The 27,225-nt window shown below is 43.0% G+C and overlaps 1 protein-coding gene across 5 annotated transcripts in view; it reads right to left on the bottom strand.

Annotated features, from left to right (window-relative positions):
• The window catches only part of LOC139054626 (acetylcholinesterase-1-like), a 1,099,423-nt gene that overhangs the window by 328,697 nt on the left and 743,501 nt on the right, over positions 1–27,225 (bottom strand). For all 5 annotated transcript variants that reach the window (XM_070531932.1, XM_070531935.1, XM_070531939.1 and 2 more), the window contains one exon: positions 25,078–25,440. In XM_070531932.1, the coding sequence (XP_070388033.1) occupies positions 25,078–25,440 (363 nt within the window). The remainder of the gene's footprint in view (positions 1–25,077; positions 25,441–27,225) is intronic.

Here is a 27,225-nt window from a genome sequence, read left to right as displayed (position 1 = left end):
CAGAAAGACTAAGGGAGCAGTAAAAAACGGACGCAGCATCAAACATGGATGCATTATGAGGTACCACTGTCCTAAAACCTGATTATTACTTTTTTGGCGTAACTGGGTGGTATAACAAAACAACCAACCTCTCAGCCTAACATAATACCTTCGCAATTACCACTAGTTACTAACCAATCCAAATATGCACCGTGCTCTATACGTCGACAATGCACTGATGGGTGCACCCAATTCGCCAATTACTTTTTCGTAAGGGGCAGTCGACGGGGTGCCGTCTCAAAGGATTTGGGCAACGCCGAGAGCAACCTAGGACTCAAGACTTGCACTGCCCTCTGCACGCACCTGCCACTTTGTGTCGCCGCAGCTTGCTTTCTTGTCATTGAAAGGGAGGCCGGAACGCGGGAAGAATAGCCATTGTATCTTTGCCATCATTTTCGCGGCGCATTCCACCTCAGTGACTCTTCCAGTGACCCGGTTCGTACGCGTATGTTTCAGTCAGGTTAAACATTTCAGCCGCACTACTCGCAGAGACGCGCCCTGTTCTTTCGCCACCCACCTTTGGCAACGCCATAGTTTTCTCAAGCGCCACAACAAAACTTTTGAAGCATCACTGCGAGCCGGCCTCATTGGAATTGATTCATCGTGAAACTCTGTTTAAACCGGCAGGGACGGAGAAAGAAATGCTCGAACAAAGCGCTAGTCCTTGTGTTTCTTTGTTAGTCCCCGTATGTTTGCGTGCGAAAATTCATGAGGAAACCTTTGAACTTCTGCGCGATGGCCTTGCCTTTCGGTTAGCTTTGTGGCGTCTTTCTCGAGGTTTCTCTGCATCGAACAATTCGCGTGATTGACCCTGGGCCGTCTGAAAAATCTTTGCTGCACTAGACGGTCACCGAATGTGCCATATAAATCCGCGGGTTAGCAGTAGGCAGTAGTGGCATTCACATGTCTTGAAGTATCTATATTATAGCGCAAGGACGGAGGCATGTGGAAGGTTTTCAGTTCCTCTGTGATCTTTTTAAGGATACTGCTGAAGCAAGCTTCTTACCCTCCGGAATGTCCACTCTCTCTCTACCTTCGCTACATAATCGGTCTCTACTTTGCACAATCCCATAGAGTCACTCAATTACTGAGGAAGGTGTCGAGCTCCACTCTGGCCCTAATAGGGTTGCTGGAACAAGCCTCGACCCCTCAAAGAAGGCTCTACGGGATGGTCGCTTGGTTTCAGTGGACGCTTGCAGTGAGCGCTCCCTGAAGCTGGACCACTGAGTGATCTCCGCTCGGTATTGCTGCATTGCATCATCTTCTAGTGTGGCCTCCACCCTATCTCGGTCTGTTTTAGACGAATCCGGAGAGTCGCTAATGTGCGCAGGCACAATGAAGCTCTCCAGCACTTTCTTTATCTTGGCTGCTGGAACGCGCCTCGTCCTAGCAATGAACGCTTTACGAAATGGTCCCGGTTTGTTGACCGGCGATGGCCTCACTCTCCACGTTCCCTACACCTAGGATAATGTGGCCTCACACTTTCCGTGCCCACGATTGGCTGACGCGCCGTTAACTTTGTCTCGCTCAGTCTTCTAAAAAAAGACTTCGTACTCGTCTTTAGCTTCCACCACCTTCTCCACAGAAATACCCAAGTGGCGCAACAACGCCTGTTTAACCAGGCGTATTTTTCGAAGTCATCATAATGGCGAGCTAAGCAACTGGGCAGGTTATATCGATGTACCACTAACAACCCAAAGGACCAACACCCACGGTCAAGGTCAACCTTCGTACAAACCTCCTAGAAAAACGCGAGAAAGCTTCCTATGTTTTCGCCGTCTTTGAATACGCGCAGAGTAACAGTGCGTGTAGCCCTCGAAGATGCTGAATTTCATTTCAAATTTCTGGCACTCAAAATCTGTGCTCTTCCTTGTCGCGCTTCCGTTCGCTTTCGCAGTCTTCCTGTTCTCGCTTTCTCCGGTCCTGAATAACCCCACGAGCCTCCACAATCCTCTCGTCATGTCTACCGCTCGCTCAGACACATTGATCTCCTCCAGCTGTCTTCCACACATCTTCATTTTAATCCGTTTTGTGCAAGTTTCTCCAAATTATGGCCACCTCTATTTTGCAGACAAGTTTCTCAAGCGATTTGTGTAGAAGCAAGGTTTATTTCAACAAGGCTTCTAACACACTTGTTAGCAGGGAGAACCGCGTTAAACCTGGCAACTCTCAAGAAGAAAATGTACTGCACTCACCATCTCGCCACTGCTATCGAATGTTGCGACTGGGGCTTCAAAGATGTCAGACGTTTATTCATCTTGGGGGAGTGAGGGAATGTGGCGCTGGGCCTGATATTGATGGCGTCTTTAAAGTACATGTTTCTATTACGTCTTGTACAAGAGTGATGCAGAAAAGATGTTCAAGGTGCCGTATCCGTTTTTGAACAAGTGGACGTCTCCTCTTTTAATCCTTCCGTCGTCCTGCTCCCGTCGCCTTCCTTAAATCCGGCGTGCAGAGATGAATTACATCATGCCCCACCAATCCGGAGGTTGGTAGCATTTTTCCGTCATGGGGAGCTTGGCCCTAAACTGTGCATGAAGATGAAGAAAGAAACAGGGAGGCACAATGACCCCATGTCCGTTGCGGACGCGGCGGTTTTGGGCTGAGGTCATGTGAACAAATTTTCCTCAGCACTTTGCCCACGCCCGGCCTTGTGATGTCCAATTGTTTGCCAGAAATCATTGCAGTTGGAGATGGCTATGATGAAGTCATCGGTTTGTTTACTATTGTAGCGTTCTGCGGGAGCGACTCCTTTCTCGTGGTGAATGACCAATTACAGCAGCATCCACCCCTCTACCCTATTCGCGCTGAACGCGACTAAGACTTTGGTACATATGCTAAATGTCTCATTCTAGATACTGCGTGGCTTGAGTACTCTGGTGCACCCCACAGAGCTGGTCTACTGGAGGTGCTGCCTCTGCTGTAAATATTTTACAGACGGATAGTGCTTTGATCAATTCAGAAAGAAGCTCTGGTGGTCAGCAGTGCCGTGTGCGAGGGTCAGGTATACGATTCTGACAGCCATAGCCAAGTTCAACACAATGCTTTAAGACCAAGCGCTTCATTTACGCTTGTTTCAATGCGTGCATAGATATACGTTTGTGTGGTTTCGTTTATTTGTACGACCAATGTGGGCTCGGCAGCTGTGCCACGGCACGGTTATCGAATATGGCTCTCTTCATCATGCACGTTGGTGAACCGGTCAGTCTATTTGCTAAAAAATCCAGTAATTATTTCCTGATACAGCTGCCGAGCCCGAAGTGTTTGACCGCTATTTGTGTCGAATGTTGTCATAATGTACTGTCCCTAATACTCCTTGCTGGTGATATTGAAACTAACCCTGGACCAGACAAATTGAATGTCGTTCTGGCTGAATTCAAAAAGCTGTCTGATGGCCAGGCAACACTAATCTCTGACCTGCAAGATATAAAAGGACGTATGCTTTCAATCGACAGAGCGATATCCGATTTGAATACCCGCCTCACTGATCTCGAAGAACGTTTCCAGAATCTGTCTACAGTTACATCAGACGTTGAAATCATTCAGTCAACAGTTAGCCAGACAGCTCTTTGGGTTCAAGACTTGCAGCTTCGTCTTGACGATTCCGAAAACCGCCCCCGCAGGAACAACCTAATTTTCTATGGTCTGCCTGACTCATCCCCCCGTGAAACATATGCCGAGTCTGAAAACATTATCACTGATCATTGTTTAGAACACCTGGAAATAGCCTTGGATCCCAAAGATATAGAGCGTGCCCACCGGCTCGGCCGTCATACCCCAAACCATCTACGCCCTATCATTGTCAAATTCATATCATCCAAGGCAAAAGAAACCATTCTATCTAAAGGGCCCAAATTTAAAGGAACGAAATTCAGTGTAGGCGAAGATTATACCCGCCGCGTCGAAAACATTCGAAAGCACTTGGTTTCATTTGCAAAACAAACAACTAATAAATTCTCGCTCCGCTATGAAACGCTTCATATCGGGCCCAAGCGCTACTTCTTCGACGAAACGACTAACACAGTGAAGCTATTCGCATAGCAGATAACTTTTCGGCGCCAGTCCCCACAGTACCCTCTATCAGCTTGTCATCCTAGAACCAACTCCCGAACCACCCTTTGCCTTTCCGTCATTTTCACAAATATACGCAGCTTCCTTCCCAAACGAGACCTTGTATCTAACCTTGTATCGTCGTCCGGAAGCAGCATACTTGTACTAACAGAAACGTGGCTCAACGAAAACATCAGCGATTTTGAAGTTCTTCATGATTTGCCAAATTTTCGCCTCTTTCTCAACGAGCGCGAGGGTTCTCGAGGGGGCGGTGTTTTAGTCGCCGTTAATCGTGAACTACCATTCTCGCTTGTCAACATCACATCTCACCTTGAAATTATGTGGCTCATTTGCCGCACTGCGCCAATAACAACACTAATTGGTGTCTGCTATCGACCGCCACATAATAGCCCTGACTTCCCGCGTGAGTTTAACAGTGTTTTGCTACAATTAACAACTAGGTATCCAAGTGCACGAATTGTTCTTTTCGTTGACTTTAATCACCCTTCTATAAACTGGCACCAACCTCACGTAACCGTTTCTCAAGAGCCTCGAGAATTCGTCGACGTATGTCTCAATTTTAATCTTTCACAGCGAATAACTGAGCCAACTCGCATCACAGAGACTTCACAAAACACTCTTGATCTCATTCAAACTAGTCATCCTGAGACCTTAGCTTCTATTACTTACCTGAGGGAAATCAGTGACCATAAAGTTATTCACGCCTCATTTAACATTACTCCCGTTCAAAGGAAAGTGTCCAAAAAAACAATAAAGCTTTACGAAAAGGCCGACTACGTAGCAATAAATAATGAATTAAACTCCCTCTTACCCACTTTTGAACTTCACTTCCATCAGCATACTGTCGACGAAAATTGGTCAATCTTCAAACGCAAAATTAGTGATCTAACGAGCAGATACATTCCAAAGTACACTATCAACTCTGATTCCCAAAATCTTTGGTTCAATAAAACGCTCAAAAGACTAAAAAATAAAAAGCAGCGGCTGTACCGTGCAGCTAAACTTAGACCCAGCTCTTCTGCATGGGAAAAATACTACAGCGCTGAAGATGCGTACTTGACAGGCAGTAAAAAGCGCGAAACGTTTCTTTCTTCATAACGACTTACCCAAAACGATAACAACTAACCCGAGAAAATTTTGGAACGTGATAAATCCCCAGCAATCGTACGACATCACCCTTACTAATGACAACGGCGACTCTGTTAGTGATGCTCAGTGTGCCAATATATTTAATACTGCCTTTTCATCAGTATTCACGAAAGAACCTGAAGATGCATTCCTTTCACCACCCTCCATTACTGAACTAGCAATGCCAGCCATAATTTTTCATCCAAATGGCATTTCGTGCGCAATCAACAAATTGAAAATTTCATCGTCAGCCGGAACGGACGAAATGAACACTAAGTTTCGCAAAAACACTAAGGACATTTGATCCAAGTTTTTATGCCTATTGTTCTCTCAGCCACTCGCCACAGGTATCATCCCAGAAGACTGCAAGATGGGGAAGGTCGTTCCTGTTTTCAAATCAGGTAACAGAGACTCTCCACTAAACTATCGCCCCATTTCCCTAACTAGCTTCCCTTGTAAACTAATGGAACACGTCATCTACTCCCAGATAATGCAGCATCTAGACTCTATAAATTTTTCCACTCCATCCCAACATGGATTTAGAAAAGGCTTATCATGTGAGACACAGCTTGCCATCTTTCTTCACGATCTTCATTCCAACCTTGATGCTAACTTACAAACTGACGCCATCTTTTTAGACTATGCCAAAGCATTCGATAAGGTACCTCATCAACGTCTACTCTTAAAACTGTCCACACTAAACTTGCATCGAGAAATTATTGCATGGTTAAAAGAATTCCTCACACATCGCTCACAGTCCGTTACTAATAACAACTACACCTCTAACCGTCTACCAGTAACATCGGGCGTTCCTCAGGGAACTGTCCTTGGCCCCCTCCTATTTTTAATTTATATTAATGATTTACCACAAAACTTATCATGTCATATCCGTCTGTTCGCCGACGATTGCGTTATTTATGCCCCAATTACTTATACTGCTTATCAAGAATCACTTCTGGACAATCTTAACCGCATTCAATCATGGTGCAATCACTGGTTGATGACGCTTAATCCCAATAAGTGCAAACTCATGTCTTTTCATCGTCGTCACAACCCGCATTTATTTACATACAAGACTTCCGATTCCCCTGTCGAACTCGTTTCGTCCTATACTTACCTCGGTATCACTATCAGCAATGACTTATCATGGCGCGAGCACGTAACAAAGGTAATATCATCTGCGAATAAAAAACTGGGCTTTCTTAAACGTCATCTTCACGACGCCCCTCAAAATGTAAAGCTACTTGCTTATAAATCATTAATCAGGCCAAAACTTGAGCATGCATCTGCCATCTGGAATCCACAGCAAGCTTACCTCATCGACTCATTAGAAGCTGTGCAAAACAGAGCCGCCCATTTCATTCACCGCTCATACTCATCCTATATCAGTGTTTCATCTCTCAAGCTACAGTCCCAATTATGCAGTCTTTCCCTCCGTCGCCGTATTTCTAGCCTGTGCCTATTTCACAAATTTTATTATTCCCAGCTCAGACAGCAGCTATACATCAGCGCACCGCCATCACGCACGTCTCGCCGAATTGGTCATCCGCTGAAAGTCTCACGCCAACGTGCCCATACGACTACATTTTCCCAGTCATTCTTCCTCCGAACAGCAAGCGACTGGAACGACCTTCCCCATGAAATTGTAGCCATCACCTGTCCATCAACCTTCCTAGAAAAAGTTACATACCACCTGTCATCATGAAAAAAAAATGTTTTACTTTCTCACGTTAAACCCACCCCTTATGTAAAACCCCCTGCAGGGGGTCTTTAAGGAAATAAAAATGAAATGAAATTAAATGAAATTTCTTATGTCGCATTTCTTGCCATTCATTTTGCTACCTTTTGTTAATGCTTACGTTAGCTCTCGAAATGAAGCAGTTTATTACCACCATTATTTTCGTAGATAAAGGAGCAGTGGAAAACCACACGCAATCAGTTCTATAGCTGTGCGAAGAACCGACCACAGAGAAAACACACAAGGGCATGAGTGCCACCTGTCCTTGTGTGCTATCTCTGTGGTCGTTTGTCTGCGCTGTTATAAAATCGTTTGCTAATACGCAACAGCTTGCCCAAAACACATTGCTGTTGGGCGAGTTGGGCCCAAAATTATGGATGCTGCAGATCTAAAAATGCTGGGAGAATCTTGTGTGAGCATGTCCTCCGTTAGAGATGAACGCATTTCCTATCAGGAAACACACATCAGTTGTTCTTCTCTTTTTGTGTATGTTCGGTTTATTGCTTGTCAGCCAGCAGTTACTCGTCATGTACATTAAACTTTATGTTGCTAGATCACCTCAGTTTTCTTGTTCGTCCTGTGTGTTCTCTTGAGTCATTTGCAGCCCGGCAATATAATTTTTACACTGCAACAAGTCACTCTAATAGCCGTTATGATGTTTTTGTGTAGGTTATAAAATCTTTTTGGGCGATGTTGCAAGACTGTATAGTGTGAGGGAGTATGCACAGTGTACGCAACGTTTTATTAAAAGGTTTACTATAAAAATGCAGTGATTTTAAAGGTTAACAGAAAGTAGCACAGCAAGAAAGCCTGATATAAATCAGTGCTTGAAGAAACCAAACATAATAAAAACAGGAAAGAGAGAAAACACAATGAAATATACAAGTGAAGGAAAAAAAAAGCATTGTGATAAGCAACTACGCATGCGACTACATTCGAAGAACCCAGTTGTTTCTTCAGTGGCACGGAACTGGAAGATTGTCAGCTGTCACACTGTCACGCTGTCAGCTGTCATGTGCTGGCATGCACGATTGGCGATTGTAATATTTCGTTTTGTGACGTTTTTATTTGTGTATGGTTGCATGAAGCACGAATTTTTACTTGGCCTTCTTGCGGTCTTTTTTTTCTGCTAAACTGCACAAATTGCCTCATTTACACAAAAAACCTTAGTCGCAAGTTAGCCATCATCCATCCCTAGTGTCATCCTCTTGACATTTGTTCATGCTATGCACCCTTGCAACATTTATACGTATGTGTGTGTGAGTGTGCACATAGATGTGGATGTAAAATCGGGGCCTTGGGTGGGGGAATCGTTCTTCTCCTGTACGGCCTCATTATTTTATAATTACAGCGCAACAGAAGACAAACAACAAGAACAAATTGAACACACTACATTGTGTGTTCGATCTTGTCCATTGTCTATCTTTTGCGCTGTAGTTAACAATTAACACATGCGTACACGTCCAATTTTCAACTCTGATGTTGGGTTCATGAGCCCACTTGTGTCCTGCAATACCTGCATGGCCATGTATTGTGTAATTTAATTCCTTTGGTCATGGTGCTCGCTAGTCGCATGTTAATCTCCCGATTTTCCGGATAATCTTGTGTGATGTGTAGGCCCTCACAGTTTCTGGTTAATTCATGCAGGCATGCAGGATATTTTCGTCTACCAATTTGCACTGCAAGTGTTGCTTTAATTGCTTTCAGTTCAGTTTTTCTGGTTGTATAGTATTTAATTTTATGAAATGTCATACTACTGTTACACTGTTATTGCCACATCAGTGAACTATATGTGCCTGATTTTGTTTGTGCCTTCATGATTAGCAACCTCTTGTGTGTCTTTGGCAGTCGCGTATAGTCTAATGGCTTAATTGTTTAAATTGTTTACCCCAGTATTGCATGGTATAGACCTGCTGTGTTTCAAGTTCATGTGCCCCTGAGGTTGTGTTTCTGAAGGGAGTAGTAGTTGTCATTACATCTCATATGCCAGCTGACATAGTATTTTTAAACCATGCTCCGATATTTTGAAGCAAACTTTGAGGCGCTTGTTCTTTCGGTCTTTCTCGTAGAGGTCTTCAAGCATGGTAAAGTTGGAAAAATCTGTCAGCATCCAACGCCTGTGTTCGATGAGTTGCCTTTTTTCTGCGCTGCTGGTAATTCATACGGTACAATACATCGGACACAAGTTCAGCATCTGCGATTTTTCATAAGATCCGCTCGTCCACCCCCATGATTTAGGGATTTTTTTCACGAGGTGTAGAATTTGTGCCGACGCATGGCATAATTGTTTCGCCCACGTGCTGGCTCTGCCATCTTGGTCTTACACTAGCTGAGAATTTGGGGATGTTCACTTGAGGATATATTTGTCTAGCTCTGCGAAGCACAACTTGCAATCTGTAGCAGTTCTTGATTCTGATCTTATTTCTAACTTCGATATAAGCTGACTTATTAGGAAATGAGAGGCCAGACTAGCTAAGAAATTCTGCAATATTGTCGAGAGCTTGTTGCATCACTCTTCCTTTCTGTATACGATAGCTCTCGCAAAGACTGTAGTACATTCAAATTTTGCAAGTTAGAACAGGATCCTTATTCACAAGAATAACAAAATCAAACATTGAAATACCAGACCAACTAGAAGAACTTATGCAGGAATTATACAACAGAATTGATAGACCAAGCAAAAAATTTCTAAAGTAGTTAAACAAAAAATGATGTAAAGATGGCGAAACCATGGTGGACTCCAGAACTACAAAAAGAGCGAAAGAAAGCTAGGGCCCACCGACGCAGGTACCAAAAATCAAGAGACCAAGGTCAACGAGAAATATTTAAAAGAAGTCATTACGAGGCATTTAGATCATATCAGCAAGATATCACTGACAACAAAGATAGGTGCAGAAATAAGAAATGAGAATCCCTTCAACTTAGCAAACAAAATGGCATCAAACAAAATTAAGAAGTCTATAACATTACAAACAATAATGAAACTAGACGGACAAATATAAACATAAACTGAAAGAGAACTAAAGGAAATGTTATCGCCTCTATACCAAATGTGAGAACAAGATAAGGAACAAAGCGCCAAAGTAAAATTTAAAATCGATAATATAAGCATCAGTAACTCGGAAATAGCTACAATACAAAAATACGATATACCTTTTATTCAAGAGGAGATAAGCAATATTATCTGAAATCTGAAAACCTAACAGCACCAGGACGAGACGATATCACAACACCTTTCCTTCAAAAACATTATAGTATACGCTAAGAAACATTCACTTCATATTTAATACCGCATTTAAACTAAAATACTTTGCAATGGCATGGAGAAAATCAAGTAATTTAAATTCCCAAGCAGAACATTAAACAACAAATGGATGTTCAGTAGTTTATACCTATAGCCATCAACTCAATATTCGGCAAAATATATGAAAAATTGCTTTATCAAAGAATGTATCACCACCTGCACATTAGTAAACTCATTCCAAGTACCGAAGGTGGATTCACACTTGGCACATCAGGAACAGACGCACTTCACAAACTTAAAAATACAATCAATAAAGCAAGGCTAGACAAATCAAAAGTAGCCATATTCTCCCTAGATATAAAAAACACTTTCGGGAGCTTAGAGACAACAGAAATCTTAAAAGAACTGCAAAATCTGAAAATCCAAAAAAACCAAATTGATATAATTGCACACCTGCTTAGCAGAAGTATAATATATGACTTACCATCTCGTAGTTTAGCATTCGTGCTATCTCAAGGAACACTACAAGGCTCGCCAATGAGCCCAATATACTGGAACGCAGTAGTCGCACAAATACTAAACACTCAAATGCCCCTTGCTGTTAAAATACAAGCATTGGCAAGTGATATAACACTAATATTAACAGCGGACACTAGAAGTGAACTCGAGTTTAAGGGTAATCAGGCGCTGAAAGGAATATATAGTTGGACAGAAAGAAATAACTTAAGATTTTTCAAGTAAAATGTGAATTATTATATTAGGAAAATAACATCAAAATAGACCCCGACTTTGACATTGGGTAACTCTAACTTACGTGGAATAAACTAAATTGAAATCCTTGGGGTTACCTTTCATAACACTCTAAACTTTCAGTCACTTCAGAAAAATAATACAGAAGATACAAACAATCACTGTCGGGCTATCGAAATTCTCTAGCAATAACTGGGTATGTCACCAAAGCAACTAAGAGAAATATACATTAGAGGGATTGAAAGAGCGATAGTATGCGGCTCACCAGCATGGAATTCTAATAAAAGTCACGTAATAAGGAGATTACGAAGCATTCAAGGACAACCAATAATTAAAATATGCAAACGATATCCAACAATATCAAACCTGAGACCCAATATTATACCTAAATACCACCAATTCATTTAACAATTCAAAGAGAGAACGAACTTTATTATATTGAAAGCGATCAGAAGATATTGATATGGTCAATTCACGCGGCTAAACATAAATCTTATAAATACAATAGGCAACCAATACAAGCAGATATAAATATAAATACAGACGCATCACAACAGAATGGCAGATGTGCAGGGAGCGTTGTTATGATAGACCAGAAAGGAAGTGAACTTAACTCAAAATCATTAAAATGACTCACATACTCAAACAAATTCGAGGCAGAAGCAACAAGCATAGCAGAAGCCATTAAGAAAATCAGTGAAATGTATGAGAAAAAATCATATCGAATTCTGACATATGCCCATTCGGCCCTCAAGGCCTCGAAAACCCACATAATAAACATTACTTTATTTTAGAAATTAAAGAAAAAAAATAAAAAACCTTGTCATTCCCGAACTTCCCAGCACATAAAGGAGTATTAGGAATAAAATTGCAGGTGAACTAGCCAAAAAAAGCATATAGTGATGGGGAATATGTAGATACACCGATTAGTACAAAATTCCTTAAAAAGAAATAAAAGAAAAATACTGTGACAAAAGGAACACCGATTGGAATCTCTATGGTAAAGGAAGATATTGCTACCAATAAATTAAAAACACAAAAGACATATCATCCCACTTTCCACTAGGCTATTGGGAAACTCAAGCAGTGTCAGCACACGGGCGTCTGCCATATTATTTAAATAGATTTTTATTCACAGAAGATGAAAAATGTAAATGTGGCCATGATGCCACATCTTTCTACCATTATTTACCAGCATGTCCCATTGTTAATGAAGGAAGAGCCAAACTGCAAAAAAAAGTACAAGGAGAGCATAGGCAAACCCAAACCAGAAATTGTGAAAGACAAAGAAGACGTGAAAATTATCGGGAAATTGCAAAGGAAATGAACCAAATTCTATTAACATAACCTAATAAAAATAATAACTAAAACTGCAAAATTAAAGACTAAACAAAGCATGTTCGTTTTGAGAAAAGGAGGGGGGAAGAGAAAACAAAAGTTCAACAAAAAATACACCGTAGACCAAGTTCGCTAACGGAGTAGTGGGGAAAAGGCAAGTAATGACCCCTCCGACAAAATGAGGGCGTGCACCCAGCCCCTCCAAGTAAACGAACACTCATATGGAGTTGGTCAGCCACCCGACAAAGGAGGGAACTCACCAAACTCACAGCATGGCCCCTTAATAAAAAAAAAACGAAAAAATAAGCGACTTGAACAGCACTACTTCATAGCCCAAGTAGGCTAACAGAGTAGGGAGAAAACGGCGAGTAGTGAGCCAACCTCTTGGGACGCTAAAGAACACTCACATGCAGTTGTTTAGCTACTCGGTATTTCTAATCCCCCTGACCAAATAAGAGTGGATATTCAGCCCCTCCAAGTAACCCAAAATAGCGTGAATCAAGGAGTGCGAGCGAGCTCATCCCAGCAACCCCAGTAAGACGGAAGAAAAGGAAAAAGGGTGAAAAAGAAAAACGAGGTCATGCTTCTCCAATCCTGTGGACACAGCACCGATATCGGCATGCAGAACTCGCGCACGCTAATTTTGCAGACCACTGTCGTATTCGGCATTCCCTCTTGGGCCCTGGATTCCTGGCGGGGAAGCCCGGCGGAAGAATCACAGCTTCCACCTACCCCTGTGGTCATTTGGCCAGGTCTGGATGCCTTTGGGAGCTCCATCTGGCCACAAAGTTCGGCAACGGTCATCACCTGCTCAACCAGCGCCTCTTATAAACGCCCGCCTCTGATTGTATCCCTTGGGCACGGCACCGATACCAGCATGCGGAACTCACCCACGCTACTTTTGCAGACCACTGTCTTATTCGGCATCTGCTCTTGGGCCCTGGATTCCTGGCGGCGATTGCGGCGGAATATTACAGCTTCCACACACCCCGGTGCTCCTTTGGCCAAACTCTGGATTACTTTGGCAGTTTCATTTACCATAACCTTCGGCAACGACTACCACCTGCTCAATCAGTGCCGGTTATAAACGTCCACCTGCGACTGTATCCCTTGGGCACGGCACCAATACCAGCATGCAGAACTCACGCACGATACTTTTGCAGACCATTGTCGTATTCGGCATTTTCTCTTGGGCCCTCGATTCCTGGCTGGGAAGCCCGGCGGAAGAATTACAACTTCCACCCACCCCGGTGCTCCTTTGGCCAACTCTGGATGCCTTTGGCAGTTTCATCTAGCCACAACCTTCGGCAACGGCTATCACCTGCTCAATCAGTGCCGGTTATAAACGTCCACCTGCGACTGTATCCCTTGGGCACGGCACCGATACCAGCATGCAGAACTCGCGCACGCTACTTTTGCACACCATTGTCGTATTCGGCATTCTCTCTTGGGCCCTGGATTCCTGGCGGGGAAGCCCGGCGTAAGAATTACAACTTCCACCCACCCCGGTGCTCCTTTGGCCAACTCTGGATGCCTTTGGCAGTTTCATCTAGCCACAACCTTCGGCAACGGCTATCACCTGCTCAATCAGTGCCGGTTATAAACGTCCACCTGCGACTGTATCCCTTGGGCATGGCACCAATACCAGCATGCAGAACTCACGCACGCTACTTTTGCGGACCATTGTCGTATTCGGCATTCTCTCTTGGGCCCTGCATTATTGGCGGGAAAGCCTGGCGGAAGAATTACAGCTTCCACCAACCCCGGTCCTCGTTTGGCCGAATTTGGATGCCTCCGGGAGCTTCACCTGGCAACAACGTTCGGAAACGGCCATCACCTGCTCAACCAGCGCCGGTATATTACGCCCGCCTGTGACTGTATCCCTTGGGCACGGCACAGATACCACCATGGAAAATTCACGCATGCTACTTTTGCAGGTTAGTTACCTTAAATATGCTTCTTCTTTTTAAAGTAAAGATAGATGCCTTGTAGTGTTGTCGTGCCTAATGGAGCCGCTCGAGGGTGTCAGGCAAGCCTTGTCTGTCATTTCAACATTACGCTCTGCTTTGACGAATATGCTTTTGTTACTCGCGGGTGACGTTAAATCGTACCCGGGATCCGACTTTGATACTTTGGAAAAAAAGCTTGCATCTGTGTTGGAAACCATTCGAAAACTAGACGCTTGGCAGGAAGCGGTATTAGAGAAATACGAAGCATGTAGGAGAAGCAGAATGCCACTGATAGACAAATTAAGCTTATAAAATAGCAAAAATTAACCGCTGGGGACGGCGAATGCTTCAAAGATGAACAAAGAGCAGTATCTGCTAAAGTACCTGTCCTGGCCAGCAAACTTGCAACCATTGAAACCACTCTTTCTTGAATCAATATGACTGAAATAAGCAAAGTTGGCAGTCCCTTGCGCAACATCAGCGAGCACTTGCAATCCATTGTCACAAGATGCGACTACAGAGAAATTACAATGCGTCGGTGCAACTTTCTTTTTTTTGGACTTCACGACGAGTGTAAAGAACACTGAGCAGCTCCAGAACCTCAAATAATTACGTTTTGTTCGGATAAGCTTGGCATACAAACAACCAGCACTTAATTTGAACGTGTGCACACGTTGGGTAAGTTGCCGAGGACAAACGCAGACCAATAATAGCACAGCTAAGCTTCTTTAAAGATGAACAAGTCATCCTAGCGTCTGAGCACAAACTTAAGGGGTCCGCATTCTCGATTCAAGAAGCGTTTTTGCCATCGACATGGCTTGCTAGGAGGCAGTTGGTTGAGTTTGCCAAAACACAAAACAAAGCAGTCAAGCTTTCAATAGACAAGCTACGTACTGACAATAATACTTACATGTATGATCACGAAATTGACAAGGTCACTTCATCTCAAAGATAGCTAGAAGACGATACTTGTAGACACGTGCCGAAAAAACTCAATAAATTCCATCAGTACAGTCGATATCCTTACTTTCACTAATATTCGGAGCCTACTCCCAAAGCGCGATCTGGTGTGTTCTTTTATCGAAAACGATCCGAAATAACCAACAACAAATTTTTTCGTGATTGCCCTGTGTACAAAGTATATAAGCATGACCGCACCGAAAAAAGGGGAGGTGGTATCTTAGTAATTGTCAATCGAAATAGTTCATCGTATAAACACTAGACACTAACTCATCACTTGAAATTGTCTCGCTTGCGTGCTCATCTGACGAATTAATAATCTGTTCTTGTTATGGTCCTGCTCATTATGAGCAATCATTTGTAGAAGAATTACGTAACAGTATTGACAATGAGACAAAACAATATTCTGCTGAGAATATCTACATAACTGGGCGACATTTACTTTCCGAACATTGATTGGCTGCAGCATTCATTCCCTTGTTACAAGTCAGCTGAATTCGTGAACTTAACCATAGATTTCAACTTATTTCAAGTTGAACGAGAGCCCACTCGCGGAACTACTGTTCTAGACCTGATATTCACTAACGCTCCTGAAACAGTCGGTCCAATTTCTTGTCTAGATGGTTTTAGCGACCATAAACTGGTTTAGTTACAAATTAAGGTGCCTTAAAATTTACGCGAGCCACGGATAAAGAGATTCGCGATTATAATAAGGCTAACTATGCTACAATGAACACTCACCTGGACGCATTCTTTAGTGAAACCTTGCCGTCATTTTAAAATCGTAACATTGATGATAACAGGGTACTCTTTAAAAACGCCATTTTAATTGTCGAGTACGCTCCTCGTCCCAATAACGAATGATAAATCTAAGCCTCGGTTTCGTACATATTTGTACGCTGCTTAACAGAAAAAAACACTTATACAAAAGGTGCTAAGAAATCGCGCAATTGTAATTTATGGCCTGATTATAAAAAGTGATTAAATAAGTACTGCGCTCAAGTAACCTCGACTAAGGACAAGTACTACTCCCGTGACCTACCTTCATTAGTAGCTTCTGATGCTAGAAAGTTTTGGCGAACCATTGCTCCCAGACAGCGCTATCCGTCACATATCGCCCAAATTGATGACCAAATCGCGCTGTCAGACAAAGAGAGAGCATCTGAATTCAAAGCGTCCTTTTCATGTGTGTTTACAGCTGAAGATGATTAGAAAATGCTTATTGATCATGAATTTGGATACACGGAGCCTATTGCCATCACAATTCAAGAAATCGCATGCCTCATTACAAACGTTAAAATATCTTCCTGTGCTGGTCCCGATAACATGTTCTAAAATATTGAAAAACACATCGTCTATACCTAGTAAAATATTATATCACAATTTTACACAATTTTTATCCACAGGCCATCTTCGACTTGATCGGAAAGTCGGAAAAGCAATTCCAGTGTATAAAAGGCGGTTACAGAAATACGGCGCAGAACTACCGCCCTATCTCGCTCACTTGCATATGTTGCAAAATGCTTGAGCATATTATTGCATCAAATATTTGTAACCCCCTCGAATTTAATAACTTCTTTTTTAATAATCAGCATGGGTTGCGAAAATCTTTCTCGTCTGATCCGCAGTTACTCGAATTCACCACTGACTTGCACTTTAACATAGACAATCCCCTTCAAACTGATTGCATCTTTCTTGACTACTCAAAAGTATTTGATCGCGTTGCTCACTGCCGCCTCATCGCTAAGCTATCGTCTCATAGACTAGACTCACTAACGCTACCTCGGCTTCGTAACTTTCTGTCTTTTCGCAAGCAGTCCACGGTCGTCAATAACTTTGCTTCTTTTGCTGATGTCACATCCGGTGTTCGGCAGGGCAGTGTGCTAGACCCTTTGCTTTTTATTATTTATGTTAATAGCCTACCTTTTAACATTTCCTCTTGAATGCGACTATTTGCTGACTGCTGCATCGTATACAGCACTACTAAAAGTCATGATGACCAGATGATCCTCCAAAAGGACCTTAACCTCGTTAATGCCTGGTGCGATAACTGGCTTATGATGTTGAACTCGAATAAGTGCAAAACAGTTTCCATTACTCGTAAACAGTCACTTTCTAACTTCACGTATTCTATAGACAATGTTTCACTGCCCCGTGCAGTGTAATATAAGTACTTAGCCTTGCATCGTACATCCGACCTTTCATGGAAATTGCATATCTCCAACATATGTGCTAAAGCGTCACAAACGCTGGGTTACTTACGTCGAAATTTTCGTCATTGCTCAGCTCATACACGCAAATTTGCATATTTAACCTTCGTCCAGCCAAAGCTTGTATTTGCTTCGTCCATCTGGTCGTCTCATCAAGAGTAAATAATTTCAATGCTGGAAGCCGTACAATATGCTCGCTTCATTTCATGCAACTATAACCGCCATTCCAGTATAACAAAATTTAAGCTAGGTATACCACTCCAGACGTTAAGCATTCGTTCTGTTGCACAGTTATGCTCACGATGCTCAACATTATGCTCACAATGCGGAGCATTATTATAAATTGTGAACATTATGTTCACAATGCACATACCATTGTGAACAAAAGAGAAGAAATTAGAAGAAATTGTCTTGTTGTACTCTCCTGACATCATGGTAATTGCCGAAACCTGGCTGCACCCCATCATTCACGACTCTGAAGTAGCTCCAGTGGCTTATAGCTTCCTTCGCACAGACCGTGACAGTCGCGGTGGGGGCGTAGCCTTAGTAATAAAAAATAGCGTTTTATTTCAAAAACACGAGGTCATAGCTGGTCATGAAAGCATCTGGTGTACCGTTAACGTGTGCGGAAAATCTGTTCTGATGTGTACAGGCGTCCTAACGCTTCCGTGAAATACATGATGCAATTGCACGATTTCCTCCACATCAAGAACCAAGCTGATATTAACCGGCGATTTCAATCTGGCAGGAATAGACTGGGTTAACCTAACGTTTGGGGCTAGGGAAAAGAAAAGCTGTGACCAACTGCTGAAAATAATGTTTAGCTTCTCATTATCGCACCTAGTTCACCATCCAACAAGGCAGCAGGGAGGCGTCGCATCAGTGCTAGACCTGGCATTTGTCTCGAACACTTTGAAATCAGAAATTAGCATAGATGATGGTACTTCTGATCATAAAATGATTTTGTTGACCTTTTCTGGGCTGACGTCACTGTCGGGTCACCAAGATCATCCTTACACTGATTTTAAAGATTATAGAAGAGCAGATGACGTCAGCATCATCGATTATTTAGAAACTGTGTTTGAGTATTTCACACTACTGCCTTCATATGATGTTAACGGATTGTGGGAGAAATTTAAGGGTGCCATAAAACATTGTGAAGAAAATTTTATCCCCACAATACGTAAACGAACAAATAGGAAAATACCCTATATTACCCGCAGTATCATCCACTTGAAAAGAAAATTGCGAAGGATGCGCAGGAACAAACATAACCCAGGGGAAATCGCGGATCTTTCGGCTGCGTTGAAATTTGAATTACAAAAGGCGAGAGATAACTTTTTCTCGAATACTGTGGCGAACTTCATGCACAGTCAGCCGCACAAATTCTGGCGCTATCTGTCAAAATCTGCAAACCCAATAGTACAAATTGAAATCGCAGGTGTTCCTACCCATGATGCACACACTATTGCTAACGCTTTTAATGCCCATTTCCAATCCGTGTTCACACGCTCTCCCGTTCAAGTGACGTTTCGTTTGCATCTGATTCATCGATGCCTGACGTAGTTATAACTGAGCCAGGCATACTGACCCTGCTCTTGGACACTGACACAAAGAAAACGCCCCGCCCCGATAATATTTGCAATACGTTTCTAAAAAGACTTGCTGCCCAACTGGCTCCGTTCTTACACAGGATTTTTACGGCGTCGCTTCAAGCAGCTGCATTACCTTCAGATTGGCTCATCGCAAAAGTAATCCCGATTCACAAAGCTGACAACAGGTTACACATAGACACATACCGACCAATTCCTTTAACAAGCTGTTGTTGCGAATTAATGAAGCACATTATCAACAAATCCATTATTAGTTACTTAGAAAACAATAGCCTGATATACCCTAAACAGCATGGCTTCCGGAAGGGCCTTTCTACAGTGGCACAGCTATTGGAAATTTCGCATGACTTTGCAGAGAAAATTATTTCCGGACTACAAGGAGATGTCATATTCGTCGATTTCACCAAAGCCTTCGATCGCGTGCCTCACTGTGAACTGATCGAAAAATTTAAACTTATTGGCATTGCATCTACCACTGTTGCGTGGATAGCATCTTACCTCTCACTCAGATCACAATATGTATCAGTAAACAACCATGAGTCAGAGAGCCTTGAAGTCTCTTCTGGTGTGCCACAGGGGTCCATGCTGGGGCCATTGCTCTTTCTTGTGTATGTCAACGACATCCCGTCATGTGTTGAGCCTGACGTAACCGTACGTCTTTTTGCGGATGATTGTGTTGTCTACACAACTGTTCGGTCTGTGGATGATCAAATTAAACTAAACATCTCACTAAACGGCATTGCCAATTGGTGTGATAGGTAGGGAGTGAAGTTCAACGTCAGTAAAACAGCATGCATCACTTTTACACATAAAAAGGTACCTGACATGTTCACTTACAACATAAGAGGCAGAGCTATAAGAAGATCAGATACTGTAAAATATTTGGGTGTGCCATTCTCGAGCTCGCTCAAATGGGACACTCACATTGACATCACATGTGCAAAGGCATTTAAGCAGCTCAATTTCTTACGTCGGAAATTGGCAACAGCACCATCCGATGTCAAATTAACTGCGTACAAAACCCTCGTTCAGCCAATACATGAGCATGCCAGCATTGTATGGTCCCCGCAGCAGTCTTACATCATTGATAAACTTGACAGAATACAGCGCATGGCACTCCGTTTCATTTATTCCAGATACTCGCCGTACGACAGCGTCACTGTTTTACGTGAACAAGCAAATATCCCGACTCTAATATCAGGACGGCGTATCGCTGCCATGAAGTTTCTTTTCCTTCTTTATCACGGGCACATAAAAATAGATTAAACAAAGTACACTAAGCCACCCTTCCAACATTCGGAAAGAAGAAATCACCGTAAGTGCATCAGACAGTTTTCTGCGCGTTGCAGCACATTTAAATATTCGTTTTTTCCATCTGCAATTGAAGCCTGGAACCGTCTGCCGGAACCAATTGCACATGTTGACTCTATCGAAGTATTTGCAACCAAGATACGTGCACTTCTTTATGATTAGGTCTGTTTCCGATTATGTACTGCTTCGCCACAACGTTGTGTTGCGCAACTGTGTTTTGGCCGTTTGCCACCACATCTGAATTGTTCGTAGCTCTTAACCCTTCCCTGTATTATATGCCTTCTAATAATTGCTTTGGTCTGTCGTTTTCTTTGCGTGTTATATCTTTGAATTGTAATAATTGACGTGTTTCGTTGCTTTCTTCTGTTTTGACCAACAATGTTTTGTTGTTTTGATTGTGACCCACTCCTGTATGAGCCTGTAAAAGGCGTACAGTATTGCTAAATAAGAAATCAATAAATAATAAATAATACACAAAAATATTAACAGCGTAACGCCATCCCCCTGCCACTTGAAAAACCATCACGTACATCGACGCGCCTTCATAATCACCTCAGCATCAAACGCATATTTTGTAAAACTAAAGCTTCAAATTCTTCGGATTTGCCACATGCCATCCCACTTTGGGACGATCTTCTAGATGCCATTGTTTCAATCACTAACCGCGAACATTTCCGTGAGCGCTTATATGCACATTTTACGAACTGAGACTGTATAATGATGCATTCTTTTGTTCTGCTTACTGTTACTTTTTTTGCTCTTTTTCATGCTCATCACCTATTTTATAGTATAATCCCCTATCACTCAATGCTTGGACCAAAGCCTGCGATGTACCTTTAAATAAAAAGTGCTCTGTAGATGCAAATGCATGACACCTAAAGACCTTTCCAATTGTAAAAATCCTCTAATAAAGCACCCAATAAGGGCAGCTAAGCTTCCACAATTTGAACTCTCTCACAAGGAAACTTTCCCTACGAAACTCCAACACTCAACCTGCCACCACTCCCACCGTCAGCTCAAACCCTCCGCCCCCTACAAAAGAGGGAACTCACCAAACCCACAGCCTGGCCACAAACAAATGAAAGGGAAAGAAAAACGAAATGAAGAAGGATAATATATCTAAAAAACAATAATATTTAAAGACCTACATGCTTTGCGTAAATACTAAAACCATTCATAAAAAAATTGGTTCTTTGTGTTCAGGTTTGTACCAGTGTAGCAACGCAATTATTCAATACATATTGATGGTGATGTTTTTTTTTCCTTTTCTTTTTTTTTCTTAAATTTTTTTTTCGCCAGTCCCGATTCTGTTATTTCTATATTGTCATTTGCCTGCTATATTTATATGGTGTGGGCTCAGGATTTTATTTCTATTAATTTAGATGCCTGAAAATAAAAAAATATTGAAATCAAAATAAAAGAAAGAGACGTAGTCATCTTAAAATGGCGATGGCTGCTCCTTTTCTCATAGCGGAAACAACAATCTAAGAATATGTAGGAAAATGAAAAGAAATAACTTCATACGGTTAGACTGTAGTACATCTTGTAGTATGTCTCTGTTATTGGTGTGGGTGGGCGAAATGTACCACCAACTCTGCCCTGCAATTTTTTCTTTCAAAAGTTACAGTTCAACTTACGTGCTCTACCACCATGTTTTTTGCTCATTGTCCCTCCTATAGGAGTAGCATGAGGTACATTATTAAAATCCTCTTCACTCTCTTCATTCTTTCATAAGCGATATTACACAATGCGTTCTAACAAAGTTTCTGTTGCTTATGGCCCACTCATATCTGCTAGAAGGAACAAATCTTGAAGAAGTTTTGTTTGTGCTGTGTGCATGACGTATGAGCATTCATGTTTTTTGACATTTGTACATCTGTGGAGCCAGCTACCTGATAGAGAGCTTACTTTGCCTGATCGTACTTATTTGTGCAGTGCTGTTGAACAACACATATTGATGAAATGAATGTTTACACATTCAAAACATCAGGAAAGATGCTCGTTTTACAATTGTGTCCTTCGCTTTCGAGTGGTGTTAGTATTACTTGTTAAATTTTGCAAATGCATGACCCCATTTTGCAATATATAGTCTTGCAAAATGTAAGGGTTCAATAAATGACGATGAACTAAATCTAAGCGTAATAGCTTTTCTTTTCATCTATGACTCTTATCGAAATGCGACTGCCATGGCTGGCAATTCAGCCCCGCACGTTGAGTTAGAAGCATAATGGTATAGCCACAGTGGCAGGCGAACCAATTGAACGATTTCGTTGTCTACAGATTTGTTTTTTTTTCTTGGCAGTATGTAAAACTTGCAATACGCGTGCCCTTGCAAAAAAGCACTTTGTGTTCTTCATTGAATATATTGCATATTGTGTTAGGCTGAAATGCAGGACTTTCTTTTAAAATCACAGCTTGGTATGCTCTTGCAAGCAGCATGGTGCTTTATTACTTATAAAGGTAGTAATAATGCAGATATCGTTATATGGGTTTATATACTATAAATGCGATCGCCAACTTATTAGAAACTGTTATTAGAAACATGTAAGGCATGGCTGTTTCTGCACACTTGATTAGCTGTGGACGTGCGAGAGCCATTTATACTTGAAAGATTCAAAGATGCACAGGAAGGGATGCAATTGACTGACTTCGCTGCATGGTTTTCATTTCCTCTTCTTAAACGTGCCGTCTTCTACTGTTTCGTCTATGCAAGAAGAGGCTGTTCGCCTTCTTTTCACATTGTTGCCCGACCTTTATATGGCGGCTCAGAAGGGTGCGTTGTCACTGTGCCACTATAGCAAGACAATAGTTTACTAACTATACAGGAAATTACCGTTTAAACTAAATCTTAATACAGATGCAGTAAGGATGAAAATTCTACAACATATTCAAGGTTTATTGGTCTCAGTGCAGGAAAAAAGATTGTCCAAAGAAGAGATGCAACTTAACGTGCATGAAATATTCGAAAACAAATCGACAACGTTGTTACTTCAAGTCACAGAGTTAATGCCTTGGTAGCGAATTCGTTACGATAGCCGGCAACTTTGCCATGTCAAATTTAATAAGGGTTACTTCCCTTATTTAACCTTTCAAGATTCATCGGGAAATGCACGCTTGAAAACATGCAATAAAGGCAACTGAACGGTACCGCGTTCAGCAGAACATTGACACTTACCGTGCTTAGCTATCTTGTCGCTTGCCCTTGCGGCTGAAATTATGTAAGTTCCCTTACGCGCAATTTTTGTACGCTACTCAAGAAAATAAAATTGCGATGACCCCAAAACGCCATATTGTGTAGTGGGGATAGAACACCTCATTGTATTACAACTCGCAAAGCTGTATGACGCAAACGTGAAAATGCACTTCATTTGCTGCGCAGTGCGTGAAAAAATGCATAGACATGGGAGAATGGAACCTGGCGTACAAGTTTTTAATCTCCCTTCGCCTACGTACCAAATTCGGCAGCCCACGGCGCCGCGCATCTCACTTGTTGATCGAGACGCCATTTCCGAAACCAATGCGCGAAATATCTCTTGGCGCAATTTCAATGGAAAATCGCAGCGATGGCTGCGACTGTGCGACCAACTGGGTGGTATCAGCGGAAAATTGGTGGCCGGCACTGCGACTGCGATTTTCGTCGCAAGCGACGGAAATTGCACTTCGGGTGCGTCGAAATTCTCATCATCTCAAACAGGCTTGAGGCGGAAAGCGGAGGAGGAGTGAAGGGAAGCCAGGGGGAGCATGCACGGAGTTGCGGGCGGCCACAACGTCAACAACAATGTGGGCAATCTTCCGAGGGGTGGCCGGGGTATCATTAGGTGGGGAGGGCTACGCTAGTTCACGGTGTCAGCGGCTAAGGTCAGTCCGCGGCATCAGCGCTTGTGACAGGGATCACTTGCTGCAATGGGCGATGGCCAGAGGCTACGAGTAAGGCTGGGCGTTATGGTCCCTTTAGTGTTGTCGCCACTGACACTAGTGACACAATTTCCCTGCGACAAAGGGCCACTCTTGTCGATGGTGGAACGAAAGCGTGACAAGGTAAGCGTAGTGCTGCGCAAGACAGGTCGTGTGGCGACGATTCTACGATAGGGCACCAGGCTAGTGCGCGTCATCTGTACGGAAACAAAGCGCTCCATAAGCGGAGGTCTGTATGCGGCGGCTGCTGTGAATGGCGCTCACGCGTCATTTACGCACTGCCTGTCGCTACATCCCGATTAGCAAGGCACTCGCGCCCTGCTTTTCTTGGTTTACAGCATGCCACAGCAGGATACAGATGCTCCGCACCAGTTATGCTACTCAGAGCGTTCCCTTCCTGATATAAACCGTGTACCTATATAATCATAATACGAAATATTGACACGCGAATTGAAAACACCTGTATGGCTGCACTCAATCTCGCATTAGAGAGTACTGTCATCGTCGGCGAATTTCTTTTTGGGCCATCGATTTCAAAATATTGCATAAATACTTGCTCATAGACGTGCATGCCACACCCACATCCAGACACCTATTCAGAAAATTGCTTTTACACAAGTGCCCACTGCGGCCATCTCCCTTGTGCATCGATCTCTGTAACGAATGATGGATGCTTCAACATCAGGTATTGAGATAGCGCGCTTACAGGTAAGACAATTTTACTTTACCTGCGGATCCTGATTGAGTGTAGATATTCGCACTTATTGTTTCCTGTGATGAATAAACAAAGTGGAAAAAGAAGAGCACTCACGTTGTTTGGATCGCCATTGAAGGAGGCGATATTATTGTAAACCCAGGAGAGAGCTAGTTGCTGGTCGAGCAGGCCCACGTTTCCCGGCGCATCTGTCGTGTTCGCATTGAGAAACCCGAACACGCCCAGCCTGTAGCTGGGTACTACCACCACGACATCAGAGAAGCCGGAAAGCGTAGTGCCGTCGTAGTATTGGTAGTCGCTGAAGCCGTGCTCGAAATCCCGCCCGTAGAAAAACACTATCACGGGCTTTTGTTGGCAGCCTGTCGAGCAACGCAAGATACTCGGCGTCCACACGTTTAGGTGCAAGCAGTCTTCGCTCGTTCCGGCCGCGATCTCGTCCAGAACGGGAACTTGGGCGAACTGCAAAATCATACGCACAGCTCATGGAAACGGGTGGCAGGAGGTGACCGGAGCGCAAACCAATCAATGAAGTATCGCAATATTTCTGCACTGCTTCCTTCACGGCCGGCTGAACATAGCCAAACTACACCTAGGGCGATCAAACGTCACTGTGGCGAGTTCGAAGGTGCCCGACTGAAACAATGACATAGAAGGGGACTGCGGCGAGAATGCCATTGGTGTTCGCCACAAGTCAATAGTCAGAGCATCTTACTACTGGTGTTTAAAAATGCAGCTGGGTTTACAAATATTAGCACTCGCTTTCGCTGAAACAGATTAGAAATGGAAATGTATGGGTGAACTTCCACAATTCTCTCTAAATCAACTGAGACACTAAATTGTGATGCACTGTGCCCACTACTATGCCGTGTGTTCTCACCTGTAGTATTCTAGATTAGATAGAAGTCTAGAGAAAGCATAGACACGCCAATGCTAACGGTAGATTCCGGAAGCCGCGTTGATTTCCCAGTTGTACTGAGGGAGGACGTCCACCTGTCAAGGCCAGTTGGTTATTTAGAGTGAAGTTGTTTTTTTGTTAACAGACACAAGAAGGACAACATAAGGCTAGATCCGCAGAAATGAGCGTCAATCTCTCCGCGGATTATCACAACTAGGTTCTTCTACTTCATTATGCCCCGCATGTTTTGCTTGGCTTTCTGTATCACTTCCCTAATCTATTTTCCCGAAAGCGCGCTAATGTTGGCTGGCTTGCCTGGCCTTACCCTCTCCATTTTACACCTCCTTGAATCCAAACAAAGAGAACATGGCGTTTTTCCTCCTCCTCGCTGCCGAAAGTTGTACTAGTGGCTGCGATGCCTTTGCGCCCTGTCTAATCCTCAACCTTCGCTTTGTTGTCTTCCGCTATGGCCGGCACGTCAGTAGCAGCCCCCTAATCACCATCACAGATGTGTTCGTCACCGCTTCTCTGTGTGCTGGTTTTGGCCTCCTTGCCTGCTCTCCCTTCAGAGCTGGCCGCGCTTGGGCTGCTTGCATTGAATGTTCACCATTGTTTTGCGGGATTCCGACCCTCAGCTTCACATCAACGTTGCATAGCTTGTCTTCTGCCACCTTCATGTGCTTCTGCTCGCTCTGGAGTTCCTTTTCTAGCCTTCAGACTCACTTATTTTATTTTATTCATTTCATTTAAAAATACCTTACAGGCCTCAAAGTGAGCCATTGAGTAAGGGGGGGGGGGCAGTACATAGAAAATACATAGAATACAAGACATCTATAAACCTTACCTGCTTACAACCTACAACCACAAGTGCAACCGAGATGAAAAAAGAATTATTTAGTTCACGATTCACTAGAGTTACTTATCATATCCTTCAACTGCTCTAGACGGTCTAGTCGCGCCCGAGCATGCACCGGTTACAGTTAAAATCTAGCCCGTTCGCATCGCGTACTGACTGAAACTGCATTTCTACATACGCGTAGGAACACTAGCACTCAGGACAACGCAAGCCTGGGTTCTCCCTAGTACGACTTTTGGGCTGTGAACCGAAGTGTCAGAGTTTGGTTTTTAATGAGATGCTCCCAGATAATTGTGTAAATCCAACGCATTCTGAATTGAACCACATTTACCATTAGTGAGCATGCTCGGGCATAAGAAAAACTGCCCTCAAAGCTAATAATGTCACGTCAAAAGAACATGGAGATTTCGAACATGTCTTGTCTTAGCTGCCCACAGCACTCAATGTGCAAGTGGTAACTTGTGACATAAAAAAGCACTGGAGAAAGTGTTCA

The sequence above is a fragment of the Dermacentor albipictus genome, chromosome 1 (genome assembly GCF_038994185.2).
Source record: "Dermacentor albipictus isolate Rhodes 1998 colony chromosome 1, USDA_Dalb.pri_finalv2, whole genome shotgun sequence".
Lineage (NCBI taxonomy): Eukaryota > Metazoa > Arthropoda > Arachnida > Ixodida > Ixodidae > Dermacentor > Dermacentor albipictus.
The sequence above is the reverse complement of the archived record's forward strand: the minus strand, read 5'-3'. Positions and strand labels throughout refer to the sequence as shown.